At 48.2% G+C, this 20,549-nt stretch overlaps 5 protein-coding genes and 1 non-coding gene across 6 annotated transcripts; 4 read left to right on the top strand and 2 right to left on the bottom strand.

Moving 5' to 3' along the window:
- Positions 1 to 166: 166 nt before the first annotated feature.
- VC83_08244 (uncharacterized protein) lies at positions 167 to 1,907 on the top strand (the record flags this gene model as incomplete). Its single annotated transcript, XM_024471799.1, has 3 exons — positions 167 to 184; positions 236 to 1,599; positions 1,652 to 1,907. 3 exons carry the CDS (start codon positions 167 to 169, stop codon positions 1,905 to 1,907), a joined length of 1,638 nt encoding a protein of 545 aa, XP_024320603.1.
- Positions 1,908 to 2,274: 367 nt separating this feature from the next.
- VC83_08243 lies at positions 2,275 to 2,347 on the bottom strand (the record flags this gene model as incomplete). The annotated part of the gene is made up of 1 exon: positions 2,275 to 2,347. It is a non-coding gene; the product is annotated as a tRNA-Arg (tRNA).
- A 3,040-nt stretch (positions 2,348 to 5,387) lies between these two features.
- Positions 5,388 to 5,765, bottom strand: VC83_08242 (uncharacterized protein; the record flags this gene model as incomplete). The annotated part of the gene is made up of 2 exons (XM_024471798.1): positions 5,388 to 5,651; positions 5,697 to 5,765. 2 exons carry the CDS (start codon positions 5,763 to 5,765, stop codon positions 5,388 to 5,390), a joined length of 333 nt encoding a protein of 110 aa, XP_024320655.1.
- A 2,021-nt stretch (positions 5,766 to 7,786) lies between these two features.
- On the top strand, positions 7,787 to 9,140 carry VC83_08241 (uncharacterized protein; the record flags this gene model as incomplete). Its single annotated transcript, XM_024471797.1, has 2 exons — positions 7,787 to 8,841; positions 8,897 to 9,140. 2 exons carry the CDS (start codon positions 7,787 to 7,789, stop codon positions 9,138 to 9,140), a joined length of 1,299 nt encoding a protein of 432 aa, XP_024320656.1.
- A 7,120-nt stretch (positions 9,141 to 16,260) lies between these two features.
- VC83_08240 (uncharacterized protein) lies at positions 16,261 to 17,121 on the top strand (the record flags this gene model as incomplete). The annotated part of the gene is made up of 2 exons (XM_024471796.1): positions 16,261 to 16,309; positions 16,373 to 17,121. The coding sequence occupies 2 exons, from the start codon at positions 16,261 to 16,263 to the stop codon at positions 17,119 to 17,121; spliced, it is 798 nt and encodes a 265-aa protein (XP_024320657.1).
- VC83_08239 (uncharacterized protein) lies at positions 17,121 to 17,459 on the top strand (the record flags this gene model as incomplete). The annotated part of the gene is made up of 1 exon (XM_024471795.1): positions 17,121 to 17,459. The coding sequence occupies exon 1, from the start codon at positions 17,172 to 17,174 to the stop codon at positions 17,457 to 17,459; it is 288 nt and encodes a 95-aa protein (XP_024320569.1). The 5' UTR covers positions 17,121 to 17,171.
- Between the last annotated feature and the right edge of the window lie 3,090 nt (positions 17,460 to 20,549).

The following is a 20,549-nucleotide window of genomic DNA, read 5'->3' as shown; positions in this document are numbered from 1 at the left end:
CGCGACGACGAACAAGAGGCGCATACTCCCTATTGCTTGGAGGCAGTTGCTATATTAGCCTCTGGATGGATGGACTCATGGGACGGACCATAGAGAGCCCGCTGTCTATTAGGTCAAGCTTCGAGGGCGCGCGCCTTCGAGCTCAGAAGGCCAGCTAACAGAGACCATGATGACCCGGCGATATGTACGCGACTACGGCCCGGTAGAATTCGATCTGTGCTGACTTGCTTTATAGTTGCGCGCTATTATCCAGCTCTCGACAGCAACGGTAATCGGTATAATACTCCTCTTCCTCCTGGACAGCCGATTCCGTGTCCTTCCCGCCTCGGTCCACACCTTCCTCCCAGCACACCACGCCGGGCTGGTGATCACAGATGTCACCGTCAAGACGTGCTCTACCGTTAACCTCTTCACGAGCTGCAAATCACCGGGCGAAACATGGCACCGTATCGAAAAGGACTTGTACTTGGGGACCGCCTGGGTGAACAGTGGATATGTCTTCGTGGAGAGGAAGAAGGAGGAAGACTTGCTACCGGGTGATAAGATTGTGGTTGATCTAGCTGTCAGTCGCCTAGTCCCGATAAACGGGGCTAAAGACGAGGCCGATGAACAATGGGAGTCCAGGCCGGCGGGGATCTGGATAAAGCGTAGTGGGCGACGACACGCAAGCGATTCAAATCATGCAGTAACAAGTGTGGACGTCCTTTTCGGCCCTGACGCAGTTGAACCGCGCAAAGGCTGGGAGGTCAAGGACACGGCGCTCCTACTTGATAGTGGCGGCGAGAAATACGGGGCGCGAATAAGCATACGGCGCGGCAAGCCAGCTCCGATTACAAAAACAGTTCCGCGAATTAACGACAATGGGAAGTTCAAGATCTTGCAGGTTGCGGACTTGCATCTGAGCACAGGCGTCGGCGAATGCCGTGATGCGATGCCGGAGAATCAGGGGCCCTGTGAGGGGGACACTCGAACCCTCGAGTTTATTGGCAAAATCCTCGACAATGAGAAGCCTGACCTGGTCGTTCTCAGTGGCGACCAGGTTAATGGTGACACAGCGCCCGACGCTCAAACCGCAATCTTCAAATTTGCCGAGCTCTTCATCAAGCGCAGGATTCCCTATGCAACTATCTTCGGGAACCACGACGACGAGAAGACACTCAGTCGTTCCGCACAGATGGACCTCATCGAATCGCTACCCTATTCCATTTCTGAGGCGGGGCCCGAGGAAATTGCTGGGGTGGGAAATTATTATGTTGAAGTTCTTGCGCGAGGCTCTTCGAAACACTCGGCGCTCACATTATATCTACTGGATACGCATGCCTACACGCCGGACGAGAAAGCATATGAAGGCTACGACTGGTTGAAGCAGAACCAAATCGATTGGTTTAAATCGACGGCCCAGGGATTGAAGAAGGCACATCGGGAGTATACGAAAGTGCATATGGATCTCGCCTTCATCCATATCCCATTGCCCGAATATATCACCCCGAACATGACGGTTGTAGGCGAGTACAGGGAGGGCGTCACGGCGCCAACCTTCAATTCGGGATTCAGAGATGCTCTCGTAGAAGAAGGGATTTTGATGGTTAGCTGCGGACAGTATGTACCCCTTTGCACGTCCCCGCATTACACGGCTAATCTAAAATAACAGTGACCACGCAAACGAGTACTGCGGGTTATCCATGGAGAAAGAGCGTCCAGCGCTCTGGATGTGCTACGGCGGCGGGTCTGGATTTGGTGGCTATGGAGGCTATGGCGGGTACCATCGGCGTGTACGATTATTCGACATTGACATGAACGAGGCGCGGATTACGACGTACAAGCGCCTTGAGTACGGAGAGACGGAGAGGAGGATTGATGAGCAGATCATCGTTGAAGGAGGGAAAGTGGTTACGCCCGTACAGTGAGGCGGAGGAAGGCCACGACAGGCTTGGTTGGAATCGTGAGTATCTATAGTATTGGCAGGGGCGGTTTTTGGCGCTTGGGCAGCATGGAAAGATTACGAGTTACTATTTTCTTGTATTTGTGTAGGCATATTGTACGTTCAGGAATTGATACCACTAAGTTACGCGTCATCTTTAAGTTATGGGAGTTGCACCGCGGTGGCCAATAGACGGTGTATCCAGATAACTTGAATTGTGAATAGCGCCAAAAATGTTTACTGTTTGTTCCATACCAAAGGGAACTCAACAGGCGCTGCTTCTCACTTTCTCAGTTGGGCCGGCCAGGTGAGAAAAAAGCGAAAAAATATATCCAAATAGGATCGTAATCATGTGACCTACGCAGGGATCGAACCTGCAATCTCTTGATTCGTAGTCAAGCGCCTTGCCATTGGGCCAGCAGGCCAGTTTGATTGGGATGGTTCAGGCAAATCTTAATTATGTAGTCTTACATTTGCATACATTTCTTGTGCCCGCAATGAATCCTATGCATCTTGTGTGAGTTATAACATTATAACTCTATAAGTTGGAAGGAACATGCCCGTCGCTCCTTCCCTAAGAGAGTTTTAACGCTTACGAATTCCAGCTAGTGTTGTAGTATGTGTCAGTGTTCGCACCGAGTTCCAGTATACGGACACCGGTGTCCGAATATAACCTCCACCACCCCGGAATCACGATGAGCGATTTTTGCGCTGCCTCAGGCCGCAACTACCCCTGCACCCACCCTTCCGAATTGGGCCGTAGCCCCTACGGTCGCAACGTCGGTGCCACCTCAACCGTGGCTTTAGCGATTCTGCTCGCTGACAGCGACCGTATATAGCTCAACCTTCGTAAAAAGCTGTAAATGGGCTCTTATATGCTGTATTACCGTACACTACCTACGTAGCGATATAAAACAAGTGCTAGGGTGAACGGTAGAAGCCTGTAGAAGCCTGTGTTCTGGTTGTTCTGTATTACTCGGTACCATCGACGCTCTCCCATAAAGTTATGGGGCCACCACGTAATTTAACACCACTATTGGCTACTACGATGATGGTCCAAAATCACGATTCTCATCGTGATTGTAGCCAGTTCCGCACCTTTCGCTACTACCCGGAATCACGATGAGCGATTTTTGCGCTGCCTCAGGCCGCAACTACCCCTGCACCCACCCTTCCGAACTCGGTGGCAGCGACCGCATACTCGGTGTTCCACCCACTCGCTTCGCTCGTAGGTGGCGACAGCGATCTGTGCACGCGACAGCGATATGTGCATGTACACCGCCACTTTGATACATAGATGAAATAATAATATTTGTCGTAACAACAACCCTCTACGATGCCTTTGAATAGCGATCCAAGTCGAGCTGACCGTCTTATTGAGGCCCGGCAGTTCTACTTGAAACAACCAGATACTTATACAATTACTTGGGTTGCCCGCAAGTTTAATGTCAACCGTGAGACACTCCGACGACACATTACTTCTCCTTCCCCACGGGGGTCAAAACCGAGTTTTATCTCAAGAACAAGATACTGCAGTTTGTCAATTTATATATGACCAACTTAAGCATGGGGTCCCTGCAAACCGATCAATGGTTTTACGGGCTGTTGCAGATGTTACGATATCAAGTGCGCCTTGCAGCTCGAGTGGGGGTTCAGGGGTGTGGGGAGCTTTCCGGGGTTGGAGCGAAGTTTTCAGTTGTGGAGTGAATTCTCAGAACTGGTCTTGCTAAAGAGAATTCACTCCACAACAACATAGCTGTATATAGATCGAGCCACTGCTCGAGTGCTCCTCTTCTCTTTCCTTTCTTCTCTAGATTGAGTTTAATTCATAATACCCAACTGGCGCCCTATGCCTTGGTGAACCGTGACAGCAGACTTGCGACCCGATCATACGATCCCATCGCAACGGTGGTTACAACGCTTCCTTAAGGCACACCCTGAATTCCACTCGATTCATACGAAGACTTTAAATACGCATAGAAAGCAGGCACAAAAGAAAGAGGTGTTTGAGGAATTTTTCCTTACATATAACGCACTTATTACAAAACACAACATTAAGCCATATAACTTATGGAATGTTGACGAGACTGGCTACATGATTGGATGTTATAAATCTACAGCTGTTATTGTGCCGATTGGCGTAAAGCAATGGACTGTTGATAATCCTGAGAATCGGCTCTCTGTTACTGTGATTGAGGGAGTAAATGCAAGTGGTACAGCAATTGCAGAAGCCATTATCATTCCGGGGAAACTTCATATGGACTCATGGTATAATGATAACCTTGAGCCAAATGCTCTTGTTATCGTTAATGAGAGTGGGTATTCAAACGATGACATTGCAATTCAATACCTCATGCATTTTATTCAACTATCTGCAGAGCATATGGCACCAGACGACACCCGCCTCCTATTACTCGACAGCCATGACTCTCATAAAACGGAGCACTTTCTCACATAAGCAGAAGAGCATAACGTTGTTATTTGCTGCCTTCCTGCTCATACTACGCATCTACTACAACCTCTTGATGTAACAGTTTTAAGCAGTGCAAACACTTCCATCAAAAGGCACTTGATCAAGCAGTACGTAGCTATGACTATGAGTATAAGCTACGTACGTTCCTTTCCGACCTTCCACAAATCCGACGGCAATCCTTAACTGTCCGGACAATTCAATCAGGTTGGAGAAATGCAGGACTATATCCATATAATCCTCCACTAGTAATTGATAAAATACAAGAGACCCGGAATCAAACACCAGACTATGAGCCATTTGCTTCGTACGACCTTATCTCAACTCCAAAAACTAGTGTGCAAACTATACAGGCAGTTAAACATTGGCAGAAGAGAGTAGAGGCAGCTTTCTCATAACCGTCAAGAGAAGGGTTTCAATCATTTGCACGTGGAACTACAGTTGTTTTACATCGGGCTGAGCTCTATAAGACCGAGCTTGACATTGTTACCTTATGGTCAGCAGAGCAGAAAACAGCAAAGGCAAGGGCACGGAAATCGCTACAGAAGGGGGGGCAGTTATATGCATCAGACGCCCGACTGTTACGTGAGGAGAAGGAAGCAAAATTACAAGCAAAGTGTTACGGCTATAGTAACATGATGTCATGGTTACAGGGCCAGGGCCTAGTAACGTGACGTGTGAGTCACAGTGGGAAGCGGGGTAGGCTGCCATGTGACGGGGCTAATGGATAGTTGCAGAAACTAGTGGATATTGGATAGTTGAGCTATCCACGAACTATCCTGAATATCTAGCTATCCGCCAACTATCCAGATTACCCATGAGGCACGACGCCACTATATAAGTAGATAGTATTTCCTTAGATAGGAGCTTCGTGCTCAACTCAATACAGTATTTGTTATATACTAGTAACGTGTTACTTGAAGCCTTTGTGTCTGATCCCCTGCCTCCTCTGATAAGTAAACCTTTACGCAAGAGAACCTCTGTGTCTTCTATTGTTTAGAAGTCAGCGTTACAATGATCTCCTTCAAGCTCATCCAGTACTTCTGCATATCGGCGGGAGATGGCTTTGCGCATTGCTCCTTCCTGAGAATCGTCATGGTAGGTCATGGTGCGCTTGCGTTTCTTTCTGGTATCAAGTGATGCTTTCCGGGCAGCAGCCCGAAAATTTGCCGAGTGGAGGCCAGGAGGGGAGTTGTTGCTCTGGCTGGAGCGGCGTTCATCGTAACGTTCATTGCGGCGATATTGGTCACGAAGCTGTGGCTAAAAACACTTAGTAAAAGATTAATAAGATAATAAGAAACTTACATCCAAGTTCTCATCATCTATGAATATGGAACTCTGGTCCTCAAAGTCAGAAAACGGAGACGGGGACATGGTAGAAACAACAGAAATGTTGGGAGAATTGTATGAAACATAAAATATGTACTCTGCCGCAGTAAAAAAATGAATTGTAGAGATAGTAGATGAAAAGAAACCTATCTTACATCATAATTTTGAAGCCTGTTTGGATTGGTAGAGTTTGAAAAGAGAATGGCCAAAGTGAAGCAAGAACATGGTCACCGGCCAAATAAGGTCACATGACCTAGCACTCATAACTCTCATGCTCTCAACTTCATCACAGAGTTCATCCTAGATTCCTTCCAACCAGGAATCCAGGCGCCAAAAAGGTAAGTCAAGCTCAGATAGTGATATAGGAGACATATTAACTATTTGGAATAGAGTTCATATGTCCATATACCTCAAGGGCAACTCCAGAACCAAAAAGGAATCGCCCAAAGCGCAAACAGCACACCGCTGTTACGACGGAACAAGAAGGCTGGCCAACTACAGGACAGGAAGGAGGGAGGTCGCATGAGACCGGCCCTGGTACCTGGAGGGGCAGCGGGGAATAGTAGTTCCGAAAGTATCACGTGACGGACTCGCAGGATGATGAGAAGAGTCCTAAGAGTCCAGGACTCCGAGGACTCGAGTGAGTTCCCAGGAGTCCACTAGGCACGTGATGGACTCGCAGGATGATGAGAAGAGTCCTAAGAGTCCAGGACTCCGAGGACTCGAGTGAGTTCCCAAGAGTCCACTAGGCACGACGCCACTATATAAGTAGATAGTATTTCCTTAGATAGGAGCTTCGTGCTCAACTCAATACAGTATTTGTTATATACTAGTAACGTGTTACTTGAAGCCTTTGTGTCTGATCCCCTGCCTCCTCTGATAAGTAAACCTTTACGCAAGAGAACCTCTGTGTCTTCTATCGTTTAGAAGTCAGCGTTACAACCGCAGTATCAGAAATATTCTCTGTCATCACCGAGCGCTCTGTGAATCATTGGCTCAAGATTTCAAAGTACCTCTTCGAAAACCCTTTCAGCACTTTCTTCTGTCTCCTCCCCAAGGTGACTCTGTGAATCATCACAGATATCACCAAGGTTCACACCGTGGACGGGAGCGACGTCTCCTCAACTCTCCTCAACTCTGCGCATAAAGTTGAATGGAGGCACAAAGTTAAAGCCTGCCCTGTGCTCAAGCAAAGTGCTATCTCCAGCCTTTGTGTACAAAATCCCCCGACAATCCCTGTGTTAGAAACGAAGCCAGGAAAACTTCCCTGAGGTAAGACCCCCAGCTATGAAACTCAACCGACTATGGCACACAGAAAGCTGACATGAAGCCCTCCTTAGGTCTCTACAGCTCGACAGATGATCATATGCTTGACCTGCCTGTGTCTGGAATCTTGATATATCTCCATATTTGCCCTGAGAACTGCCGCTGTCTCCAAAGGTACGTGTAGCCTCAGAAATATCCCCCTGCTACAGACACAATAAAGCTGACATATACACCTCTGTATAGCCTCAACTTCGACAGTCAAGCATACTATCCCCTAGAATATGCAGAATCAGCAAGGCTCTCCCAGGATCATCCCAGCATCTGCTGCATGCACCAGTCAATCCGAAGCCGCTGCAGCAACAGGTGTGGCCTTGCCATCTGACAGTCCCAGCTTGTTAGCTCAAATAAATCAATTTAATTAAGCTTGGATTTATTGATTTATTCCATGAACATTTGCCATCTCCAGTCGGGCTGAAATCCAGATCATGTCCTGGTGCTGCCATTCAAAATCAAGGAAAAGTGACAAGTTGACCTCGGGCGGACGCTCAAATCCACAAGTTTGAGTTCTACAACCTCACCGGCCATAGCTCAACCATAGGAGGATATCTTGGTTTGAAATGCCTCGCCATTCATCCCGGCGGATGAGGCGTGGGAATCTGATGCAGCAACTGTATCGGATCCCTATTCCCCGGGCTGCTCTCCGGCAGCAAGATGACAGAAATAGAAATGTTACTTTTAATCATACGCACCAAGTTCTCAGTGCAGATGATATAAGTGATTCATTCTATGGTGATAGGGATATGAGTGGGTGGGAAGATCATTCTGATGCTGATGATGATGGCAACAGTGTTTTCGGAGAAGCGCCTTTGCCCCCTGCAAATATCCAGCAGGTTGCAGAACAGATTGCCCAGGGTTTATTAAACCTTGATGAGTCAATGGAACCAGCTGATGACGAATTTGACAATCCTGATTCATACAGTGTCGAGCTCCCAGTAGAAGACTCAGTTCCGGACGAAGACTTCCTCCCAATTGGAGATGCCCCTCCCGACGATGACCCTGGGTTGGAAATGCCGCCTCCAGCCCGCCCTGAGACAGAAACGCTCCCCCGCAACTTCACCGCACTTTCCGAAGAGTTTATCCAGCCTCAAGATGACAGATCAGAACCGGTTGGACACAAGCAAGCATCAAATTGCATTACCGACTTTGAAATGTATACGGCAATGTGGTGCGAGAAGTACTCTATCCCAGGTGATGCCTACGCTGGTCTCCTTGAGGGATACAAACTCGTTAAATCAATAGAGAATCTCATGGATCTTCCAAAGGATGTGAGAACCCTCAAGAAGAGACTCATTTCACAACTGCCGCTCATCTCACAACGGCACAAGCTCATAGATGTCAATCAGGAGAAGTTGCGCACAATGTCTCCCGCGGAGAGGTCACAGGCAGCACAGAAGAGGAGAGCCGACATGCATTGGGTAGATCTGTCGTCTTTGGTGACAAGACTCTTGTCTTCGAAAGACTTCGTTGGGGGGCTACATTCTGGGTTCGGGGCGTTTGCAGATGCACCAACAGAAATGTGGGAATCGGAGGCCTGGCTGTGCTCCATACGCACAACTTCGGGAGCCACAATCAGCTACGAAGATGGGAGTCCAATATTGTGCTCTGATTTCGTGCGGTATCGTGGAGAGAGGTTTGGCCAGCATATTGGCAGGGTGTTTGCAATTGGAATTGATCGCCGGGCCTGTGCAGCAACGAAAGATGAAGTCCTTGTCCAGATTCAGCCAGTATATACACGAGGAAGCTTACCACCCACCATGAAAGATGCAATTAATGGGAAGGAAACGCCTTTATCACGGTCAGAGAAGTTTCTCTGACCGTGATAAAGGCGTACTTCTCTGACCGTGATAAAGGCGTTTCCTTTCTTGCCATATTCAGGATGCGGCGGATATGGGTCTTGTCGTCAAAGACGTATGCATTGTCAAGTGCAACTGGGCCTTCGAATATGTAATCCATGGAGATCTCGACACCAATCACGTGTTACGACGGAACAAGAAGGCTGGCCAACTACAGGACAGGAAGGAGGGAGGTCGCATGAGACCGGCCCTGGTACCTGGAGGGGCAGCGGGGAATAGTAGTTCCGAAAGTATCACGTGACGGACTCGCAGGATGATGAGAAGAGTCCTAAGAGTCCAGGACTCCGAGGACTCGAGTGAGTTCCCAGGAGTCCACTAGGCACGTGATGGACTCGCAGGATGATGAGAAGAGTCCTAAGAGTCCAGGACTCCGAGGACTCGAGTGAGTTCCCAAGAGTCCACTAGGCACGACGCCACTATATAAGTAGATAGTATTTCCTTAGATAGGAGCTTCGTGCTCAACTCAATACAGTATTTGTTATATACTAGTAACGTGTTACTTGAAGCCTTTGTGTCTGATCCCCTGCCTCCTCTGATAAGTAAACCTTTACGCAAGAGAACCTCTGTGTCTTCTATCATTTAGAAGTCAGCGTTACACTTTGAGCACCACTTCTACGAGGTACCGGCTTACACACAAAGCAACATGTCTGTCGTCAGTTCGAAGGGGAAAACCCCCACCACGCCAACTTCGTCTCAGAGGTCTAAGCCTGAGAATGAGGAGATGCCCGACGCACCCACCGTCAACGAACTCAAGGAAACTCTACGCGTCAAGTTGCCCGACACTTACTCCGGCAACCGAAAGGAACTTGAGGTGTTTTTGCTACAGGTCGAACTGTACCAGCACTTCAATGACGAGAAGTTTCCCACCCAGGAGAGCTATGCCCTGTGGACTGCGTCCTACCTTAGGGGGGAAGCCCTGCGATGGATCGAACCATTCCTCAAGGATTATTTCAAATATGAAAGTACCAATGGAAGCATGGCAACTACGCAGACTATGTTTGGCAGCTGGAATGGATTCTGTAAGGAAATCCGACGCATGTTCGGAGACATCGATGAGATTAAGACCGCAGAAGACCATCTGTTTGCACTTAAGCAGACTGGCAGCGCCCTCACATACTCCACAGAATTCCAGAGATACGGCAATCAGACAGGATGGGACGCCAGCGCACTCATCAGCCACTACCGACGTGGGCTGAAGAGCCATATACGTATGGAACTTGCCCGTTTGGAACAACAACCAACGGACATGGTAGCGCTAATCGAACATACGGTCCGAATCGACAATCGACTATACGAATTCCAGAAGGAACGTCGGACCTATGACAAGCCCAAGAAAAGTTACCCATACCGGGGAAACGAGGGCAGACGACGGGATCAACACCCACGAGACAACCGTTGGTCGGACCCAATGGAACTCGATGCCACGTTCAAACCTGGACGACCCCGTGACCCTAAGAAAGACAGACAATTCAAGGAACGACTCTGTTTTAACTGCGACAAGCCAGGCCACATGGCCCGAGACTGCAGACAGCCAAAGAAAGGGAACGGCGGACGCAAAGTCGGCAAACAACTCAATGCCACCTGGACAGGACAGTTGAACGCAACGTTTGTGAGCAAACAGGACTGGGGAATAAACGGCGAAAGCACCCCAGAAGACGAGAGCTCAGATGAAGGGTCGGAGGCGGAATCGTTCACCGTCTCGGAACAGGAGACCTTCGACGAGCTCGCACCTACGGAACCAATGAGTCCACGGTGCAAGAGCGTAGTAAGACGCATGGCAAAACACGCCCACGCGAAGATTAGGGCCGAACGAGACAAGCCCAATGGCCAGAGGAGAATCCCCATGCTTAAAGACCTCTACGGGAACCTGTTACAGGAACTTCCGTTAAAGTGCAAGGTGGACGACTGCAAGGATGACCTCTGGAGATACTACGACCAACTAACGAATACCCGCAGGCTGCTTGGCACGTCCCAAGACGTAGCTAAGTTGGAAGCCCAAGAAGCGGAAGAACTGGAGAAGGATGTCGAGCATATGGCTAAACTGAAGTATATGAAAAGCGTCGAACTTTACTACCAGGACCGCAGGAGAGCCCTGAAGAAGTACGACGAGAAAGCCAGAGATATGCTCCGACGGGAAAATGCGAGACCCACTCCACGCATCGAAAGGAGAGCCATGGAGCAACTAGACACGTTCTCCACACCTCTGAGGGAAGATAGTGCATGGGTGAGAGGACAGCGGGAACTATCAATGACAGACGCAACAGAGACTGATCATCCCTGGCACGCGTATGTCTACTGGGAGTATTGCAGCGAAGATGACTGCAAGCTCCACTGGAAAAAGAAACACCAGAATCAGTTGTTTCCCCGATCCTCGCCCAGGATACACTTCAGAGACGCAGAGCAAGTTCACGCCCTCAGGCGAAGCCAGTCTGAAGGAGACTTGCCTATCAAAAGTGAACAGGTATACAAGAAATACCCACATCTGCTAGACGAAGCAGAAGAGCGAGGGAAACGATCTCCCCAAGGACCACCATTGGAAGCGGATGAATACTATCCTTCCTCGGACGAGTCAAAAAACTAGGAGTCCTCGACGGTAGGCCACCGGCGAGCGACAGGAAGAGGCCTAGTACGAACCAGCTATGCGCCACGAAAGGCGGCATGCAACTATATGTGGTCGCTAAGATACAACAGCGACACCTCCGAGCAATGATTGACTCAGGAGCGACGGGCAACTTTATGACAAAGAAAGTAGCAGACACGCAAGGTTTCAAGACGCAATTGAAAACCGAACCATACCCATTAATGGTCGTAGATGGAGAGCCCATCTCGACTAATGAAGGAATGGTGACCCACGAAACGGTCCCATTGGAAATGGTCATGCTACACGGGCACAAGGAAACGATTCAGTTTGACATCGTGCACATGGACAACCATGCGTGCATCCTTGGTGTGCCATGGCTCAAGAAACACAACCCCCAGATCGACTGGTGGAACGAGAAAGTTGTGATGAGCCAGTGCGCGTGTGAACAACGGACGGACACGCAACAACGGGAGAAACCCTCCCAGGGCCGGAAGGAGTTATGTGCAACCTCCGAGCTCGATGACCTAGCCGAGGCATCCTCACCGACGAGTATACCGGTGGAGTACAAGGAATACGAGCGATTATTCCAGGAAGGCCCTAAGAATGAGGCGCTTCCTAAGCACCAACCATGGGATCACGAGATACCTTTGGAGAAAGACAAGAGTCCACCGTTCGGACCAATATATCAGCTATCGGAAAAGGAGCTGAAGGTACTTAAGGAGTACATCGATGATAACCTAGCGAAAGGATTCATCAGACCATCCACATCACCAGCAGGAAGTCCGGTGCTTTTCGTACCAAAGAAAGACGGCTCCCTACGGTTATGTGTGGACTATCGAGCGTTGAACAACATCACAATCAAGGACAGGTATGCCCTGCCGTTAATCAACGAACTACACGATAGATTTCAAGGAGCAAAGATCTTCAGTAAGCTAGATCTGCGAGGAGCATACAACCTGATCCGAATCAAGGCTGGGGAAGAGTGGAAAACAGCATTCCGCACCCGCTATGGCCTATTCGAGTATCAAGTCATGCCCTTTGGGCTAACAAACGCACCCGCATCCATGCAACGACTGATGAATGATGCTTTGCACGAATACTTAGACATCTTTACCATTGTCTACCTAGATGATGTCCTGGTGTATTCAGCAACCAAGGAGGAGCATGTCAAGCATGTCAAACTCGTCCTGAAGAAACTAAAGGAGTACAGCTTACTCCTCAAACCAGAGAAGTGCGAGTTCCATAAAAACCAAGTCGAATTCTTGGGTTACATTATTGGAACGCACGGCATCAAGATGGACCAAGCAAAAGTAATGGCAGTGTTGGAATGGCCAACACCGACCACGGTCAAGGAAGTGCAAGCCTTCCTAGGCTTCGCCAACTTCTACCGAAGATTCATCTCGGGATATTCCAAGGTAGCTCAACCACTCACGGAGCTTACCAGAAAGGATCTCGAATTCAAATGGACGGACAAGGCAGAGGCTGCTTTCCAGGAACTTAAGACGAAGTTCACGGAAGCACCTATCCTTGCTACATTTGACCCTGCAAAGAAGATCATCCTCGAAACGGACTCTTCTGACTTCGCAATTGGAGCATGTCTGAATCAACCAGACGAGAACGGTAAGTTCAAACCAATCGCGTACTACTCTAGGAAACTGTCACCCGCGGAACTCAATTACGACATCCACGACAAGGAGCTACTGGCTATTGTCGTTGCCTTTGAGCAGTGGCGAGTATATCTTGAGGGACCCACCTACCCTGTGCAGGTATGGACGGATCACAAGAACCTCATATACTTCACCACGACCAAGGTTTTAAACCGCAGACAAGTCCGCTGGGCAGAAACCCTCGCAGCCTACAACTTCACGATAACCTATCGCAAGGGCTCCGAGAATGCAAGAGCAGACGCTCTCAGCAGACGGACCGACTACGCCGGCCCAAAGGAAGAAAGACCTAGAGCAATTCTGAAGAAAACAGATGCAGGAATACAGTACAACGAGTTACTAGCGACGATCTCAGTCATCGAAGATACAGAACTCGAGGAAAGACTCAAGAAAGCTTACGCAACAGACGAATGCGCCAAGCGAGTCTTGTCCAAAGTCGAAGGCGACTTCACCATCGACGAACAAGGATTGATTCGATACAAAGGGTTAGTGTATGTCCCAAGTCAAATGAGACGCCCGCTGGTGCAAGAACAACACTCGTTACCAGCACACGGTCATCAGGGAGTAACACGAACCTTCGAACGAATCACTCGACACTACTACTTCCCAGGTATGAGGAAGCAGGTAGAGACAGTGGTAAGAGAGTGCGACATTTGCAGCAAGTCAAAATCCAATAGGCACCTGCCATACGGACAACTCAAGTCGACACCAGTACCAAAAGGAGCGTGGAAATCAATAGCTTTGGACTTCATCGTCAAGCTTCCACCCTCCAAGGACCCGTTAACAGGAATAGAATATGACTCTATCCTCGTCATCACGGAAAGACTCACGAAATATGGGAAGTTTATACCATATCTAGAAGCTAGCGACGCCGAGGCGCTCGCATATACCTTCATTCGAGTCATATTAGCCGATCATGGGATGCCAGAAGAAATCATCTCAGATAGAGACAAGCTCTTTACTTCGAAATTCTGGAAATCATTGATGGCGCTACTGGGAACAAATCATAAGCTATCAACAGCTTTTCATCCCCAGACAGATGGCCAAACAGAAAGATTAAATCAGACCCTTGAACAGTACCTGCGAAGCTATGTCAATCATCAACAGGACAACTGGGTTCAGATCTTACCCATCGCACAGTTTGCATATAACAGCGCGATGACAGAAGCAACGAAAGTCTCACCGTTCTTTGCCAATTATGGCTACCAGCCAGAAGCATATAGGCAACCAAGACCGGATGAATCACGAGCTGAACAAGCCGTGATCGTGGTGGAACAACTGAAATCGTTCCACGAACAACTTGCGACGGACATCCAATTCTTAAATGAACGATCCGCCGCATACGCAAACAAGAAGCGCAGTATGGAACCTGCCTTCAAGGAGGGGGATAAAGTATACCTACTCCGGAAACATATCAAAACGAAACGACCAAGCACAAAGTTGGACTTCAAGAAATTGGGACCATTCAAAATATTGAACAAAGTCAGCTCAGTTAATTACAGACTGCAGCTACCCAAGAAGTCTAGACTACACCCGGTATTTCATGTCTCACTACTGGAACCAGCAAGAGGAAATACCCCAATTGCGACCGACACCGAACTCCAACCCGAGAATGAGATAATCGAATATGAGGTCGAAGCGATCCTAGACAGAAGGTTAGTAGGACGTCGAGAAGAGTTTTTGATAAAATGGGAAAATTACGAACCTACGGATAATTCGTGGGAACCAACAAGGAACATCAGCAAAGAACTGCTGGAGGAATATCGACGCCGCCATCCGCCAGCCATTGATCCCAAGATGCAGGGGAGTAGGCCAGTGGATCGGAGGAAGCGAGGGCCCCGGTCACAGATGAGGAGGCAGCGCTAACTGCCTGTTCCTCAGCCTCAACAGCGTCACGCTTCTCAGCAGCCACACGTTCGGCCTCCTCTGCCGCATCAAGCTCGTCGAGGGTTTTCAAACCTCGCCGGAGCATATCTTTACCACGGGTTCGGATGAGGCGTTTCTGCTTCCGCAGACGAAGTAACTTCGAAAGGGTTTCTTCCTCTTCGCGATCCAGGCGATCCTCCTCCCGTTCGAGCTTCACCCAGTCGGGATGCTCAGGACCCATACAGTCACACTTTTCTTTCAAGTTGCGACGAACGCACTCGGCGCACCGCCGTGAATCATTTGGAGACGACACGCAAGTAATGTTTCGCCTCACGCAGTTCGAGCAAGAATCCATTTCGGGTAGTTCGTATCCGTGGTTCTTTATTCGACGGACAAGATCGTTGCGTTCCTGGAGTTTGCGGGCAGTGTCAGTAGGCATGTTGCATGTTGAAGGACTCGCTGAGGAGCAGCAGAGTCCCGGGGACATGGACGTACTTATAGGATTCGAGACGAATGCCCAGGGGAAGGGAGCGAGTGTTACGACGGAACAAGAAGGCTGGCCAACTACAGGACAGGAAGGAGGGAGGTCGCATGAGACCGGCCCTGGTACCTGGAGGGGCAGCGGGGAATAGTAGTTCCGAAAGTATCACGTGACGGACTCGCAGGATGATGAGAAGAGTCCTAAGAGTCCAGGACTCCGAGGACTCGAGTGAGTTCCCAGGAGTCCACTAGGCACGTGATGGACTCGCAGGATGATGAGAAGAGTCCTAAGAGTCCAGGACTCCGAGGACTCGAGTGAGTTCCCAAGAGTCCACTAGGCACGACGCCACTATATAAGTAGATAGTATTTCCTTAGATAGGAGCTTCGTGCTCAACTCAATACAGTATTTGTTATATACTAGTAACGTGTTACTTGAAGCCTTTGTGTCTGATCCCCTGCCTCCTCTGATAAGTAAACCTTTACGCAAGAGAACCTCTGTGTCTTCTATCATTTAGAAGTCAGCGTTACATCACGCCCACATATCGCAGAGTTGGAGATTGAGGCATACGGCAGGGCTTGGATTGTTGACGCCTTCCGGGACACTTTTATATCGCTGCCAATGATCATCTTCATGGATGCATTTGGATTGTTCAGGAACCGGTATCGTTCCATGATGGGCATATATATGACAACACCTGCACAATGCCTACGAGACCGAATGAAACGATCAAACAACTTTGTTCTTACCCTTGGGCCGCATGGTGCAAAGATGGACGATGTGATATCATGCCTTACTGATATCCCGAAGCTTGACAAAGGTATGATTCTCCGAATCAATGGGGAGAATAGGTTTGTCATAGCACCAGTGTTGTGCTTCACAGGTGACATGCCACAACAAAATGAAAATAGTGGCATCCTACGACCAAATGCAGGAAAGGGTTGCCGGTCATGCCTTGCGTCAATAGCACAGAAAGGAGATCTGGACTTTGACACAGTAGCACTTGGACGATACCATTACAGCCAGAAACAGATCAGAGAATACGGAGATACCTTACCGCCAACAGCGAAAAAGAAGTATTTTCAAGAATGGGGGATGCATGAAAATGAGCCCGCCATATTCAAGCTGACTCCGGCCTTGGATATAATCCAGACGAGGCCGGGAGATCCATGTCATTCAGAGTACAACGGTCAGGCAAAGCAGAGCCACAACCTCCTCATGAGAGCAATACTCTCAAAACCCGGGATGAGACGGTATTTCCAAGAGTTTGTCCAGTTCCCAGCACCAACTGGATGGAGCACGCGACAATCCCCCCTCCATCACCTCCAGTCTTGGTCCCTCTCAGAGGCGGGAATGGCCTCAGTCCTAACACCCCTTATCATGTCTCGTATGAAGCTCAGCGAAAATGATATTACGCCGAACTTCTTTGCTACAATGAGGGGCAAGTTCCGGGAAGACACAAAGACCATGAAACTCACGATTCCAGAGATATTAGTGCATTGTTTTGCCATGATGGCAAAATCAAACGCCATCACTTGTGCACGGAGGATCAGGATGCAAGGCGCATCATTCTCCGGGGTTAACAGCTCTACACTCGGTTGTGCACATGTGCTTCTGTCGCTGAGCGGATGAGTAAATCCAAGGGCAGCAACAATAGCCAGGCCTCGTCCCATGCTCCATCTATGGTCTCAGCTGACTTTGAAGCGGCAATCGAGGCCATTGGCGTGGGAGTTGATGCTGTTGTTAGTGAGTTTGAATGGGCAACACAGATGAACTCCCTGAAACCAGGGACAAGCAAATCGAAGGAGTTCAGCAGCTGGGGATCTCGCCCGAATGTGCACCAGGGTTTGCATATTGATGAGATCATCAACCGTTATGGGACAAGTTTTGCTTGTAATGTCCTACATGGAGAGGATAAACCAGTGTTCAGCAGATACTACCCAGGTAGTATCTGGGTCCTCGCCAGGTAAGGTAAGTATCTGAGCGACTTTGCTCAGGTAAGGTAGGTATTTACAGATACTTTAGCAGGTAGTTGAGCCTCAATTCCGTATACAAAAATGACGCTTTTGATATTTGAAATAGATAATGATATGTAACTAGAATATGTAACTAGAAAAGTGAAACTCGTGACAAATATAATAATAAAATAGACAGCCCCTATTCCTATTCTTCTGCCTCATCATCTGCATCATCACCGTCACTGTCGGCATCTGGTAAATAACCCCAATTCCGTAAGCAAAGCAGATATCTAATTGTTGATGGCGACAATCTATTCCTTTTCTTAGTAATGATATCGCTACCATTGCTAAATACTGTTGAAGGAGGAGGTTGCTCAGACTGATTGGTTAGGCGTGTGGCTCGCCAACCGAATCGGGTTGCGGACCACCCACAAATAGTTCCATAGATAGCTTCACTCAGAACAACAACAATACAAAAAACATATATTCAAGTGAACTGTTGTTCAACTCAACGTGATAACTATGCCGCTGCAGATACAGATACACCACTGATCTCAACAGGTTATGAGCCCGGCTATCGCAAAAGCCAAAAAAGTTATCATATTCAGAGAAGTGCTCATTACAGCACATACAATCTGAATTCGTGGACAAGCGCTAACATACAGCACATACACTCCACGAAAACCTCAAGACGAACTTGCAGCCTCTAGCAGATGATCGATTCAACTCAGCAAGAAGAGGAAGAAGAAGATCAATTCTACAATCTAGGAAGCCCCAGATCGAATTCATCATCCATCATCCAACTCTCACAAACTCGAAATTCCTTATCCAAACACACAAGACCTTTCACAATGGGTGAAGGCAATGGAGGTCGGAATAACCTCCCAGAGAACATGAAACTCCGAGGAGAGGAGAATTACATACAATGGAAAACTGCGATGGAGGACCTCGCGGATGCCAACGACCTTGTCCGTTTCGTACACCCAAAAGGCAAAGCTCCTCCACAAGCAGATGAGTTCGATGAGAAGGTGGACATTGAGAAACTCGCCACATGGAAAGCGTGGAAAGCAGGAGACGCATCGATGAAACTCATCATCCAAACTAATGTGAAGAAAACACCATCACAGCTGCTTGCAGGTTGCAAGTCAGCACGCGAAATGTGGGTGATCTTACAGTCTCAATATGAAGGAACTGGCGCAGTTCTCAACTTCAATGCAATTGAAACATACACCAAGATCAAGTACGAAGACTACGCAAACCTTGAACAATTCATCATTGGGTTCAAGAAAGCAATTGAGAAGCTCGCCAACCTCGAGATCTCTCCACCAGATGCGTGGCATCCAATTCTCTTCATCATGGCACTTTCAGATGCATGGCCAATCTGGGCAGAACGCCAGCGCTCGAATACCCGTAGTGAAGTAACAAAGCTCACACTCTCCGCGCTTATTGAGGATATTACGGATGAAGCTCGCAAGAAGGACAAGAAAGCAGATGGAAGCATACACTACAATGGCAAACCACCTACGAAGGGCAAACCAAATTCGAAATTCAAAGACAGTGCAAAAGGGAAGAGTGGAAAGATGTGCAAGAACTGCGAAAATCCAAACGCAAGGCATGAACCCGAAAACTGCTTCGTTACAAACAAGAAGCTCCGTCACGAATGGGAACAACGGACTGGAAAGAAGTTCATGCCATTTAAACCGTCAAACTCAAGTAGCAAATTAAACAAGCTAAAGAAGGCAAAGAATGACAACTCATCAGATGAAGAAGATGAATATCGTCAATTTGGCAAGAACGCCACCATATACATTTGTGTTCAACTCAACCACTCAAGGTCGCCAATTCAAAATGGCACATTATTTGACACTGGAGCAGAGACACATATCGCCAGCTCAATCGAGGAATTCAACAGTGGCTCATACGAAACCTCATTGACTCTTCCATCCATTGACACAGCAAGTGGCATTACCAAGCCACTTGGCCAAGGCGAAAGAACATTGCAATGCGCAACAGATGATGGAGGCATTCACACCCTACACCTTACCAAAGTTCAATATCTTCCAAACTGCGGAATGAACATCTTTGGAGCTCGAAAGCTCTTAGGAAGGGGTGAATTGCATATTATGGACAAGAACTTGGTTGTAAACAAGAAAGGTATTCCAATGTTCCGTTTGATGAGAATATGATGATAATTGAAGCATCACCTCGAGCCTATGCATTCCCAGCAACTACTCACAAAAATGAGAAGAATCCTCCACACTCAATTCGACTCTGGCATCGCAGATTTGGACATCTTGGCCTCGCGAATGTACAGAAGACCTCGAAAATGGTGAGAGGCATGGCGATCTCTGACGAGGAAGACCTTACGCCACAAGAACAAGAAGATGAAGCTCTCCAATTGTGCGATCCATGCGAGAGAGGAAAGGCGAAGAAACACATTCGCAAGCAAGCTGTAACTCGAAACTTGCAACCGTTCGATGAAGTTCACATTGACGTGGTCATTATCACGCCAGAAGGAATTGGAAAAAAGAAATATGCAACTATCTTTACAGAAAAGGCAACAACTGTTCGATGGGCATACTTTCATCGCGCGAAGAATGAGGCATATGATGCACTCATCAAATATCAGAAGATGGTCAACACACAATTTGGCAAGATCATCAAGAAATGGAGAATGGATGGAGGAAAGGAATACAGTCCAAAGAAGCTCACTGAACTTGCAGAAGAACTTGGGCAAATTGTCGAAATGACAACTCCTTACAACCCAGAGCAGGATGGCACATCAGAGCGGTCAATTGGCATTATCTGCGAGTGTACGCGGACTGCGATGATCGACATGGCTATTCCACAGTTCCTCTGGCCTCTCATACTTGAGTCAATTGTACTTATTACCAACCGCACAGCAACTTCAAAGTTGAAAGGCAAGACGCCATACGAAGCTTTAACAGACAACCTTCATCCTGGACAAGACAACCGCCCATCTGTAGCACATTTTCGAGTGCTTGGATGCAAGACTTATGTACAAATCTCAAAGGAAAAGAGGGTCACAAGTGCAAAGGTTACAGAACGGGCAGAAGTTGGAATTCTTGTTGGATATGAAGG

Source organism: Pseudogymnoascus destructans (assembly GCF_001641265.1).
Source record: "Pseudogymnoascus destructans isolate 20631-21 unplaced genomic scaffold scaffold_25, whole genome shotgun sequence".
NCBI lineage: Eukaryota > Fungi > Ascomycota > Leotiomycetes > Thelebolales > Thelebolaceae > Pseudogymnoascus > Pseudogymnoascus destructans.
The sequence above is the reverse complement of the archived record's forward strand: the minus strand, read 5'-3'. Positions and strand labels throughout refer to the sequence as shown.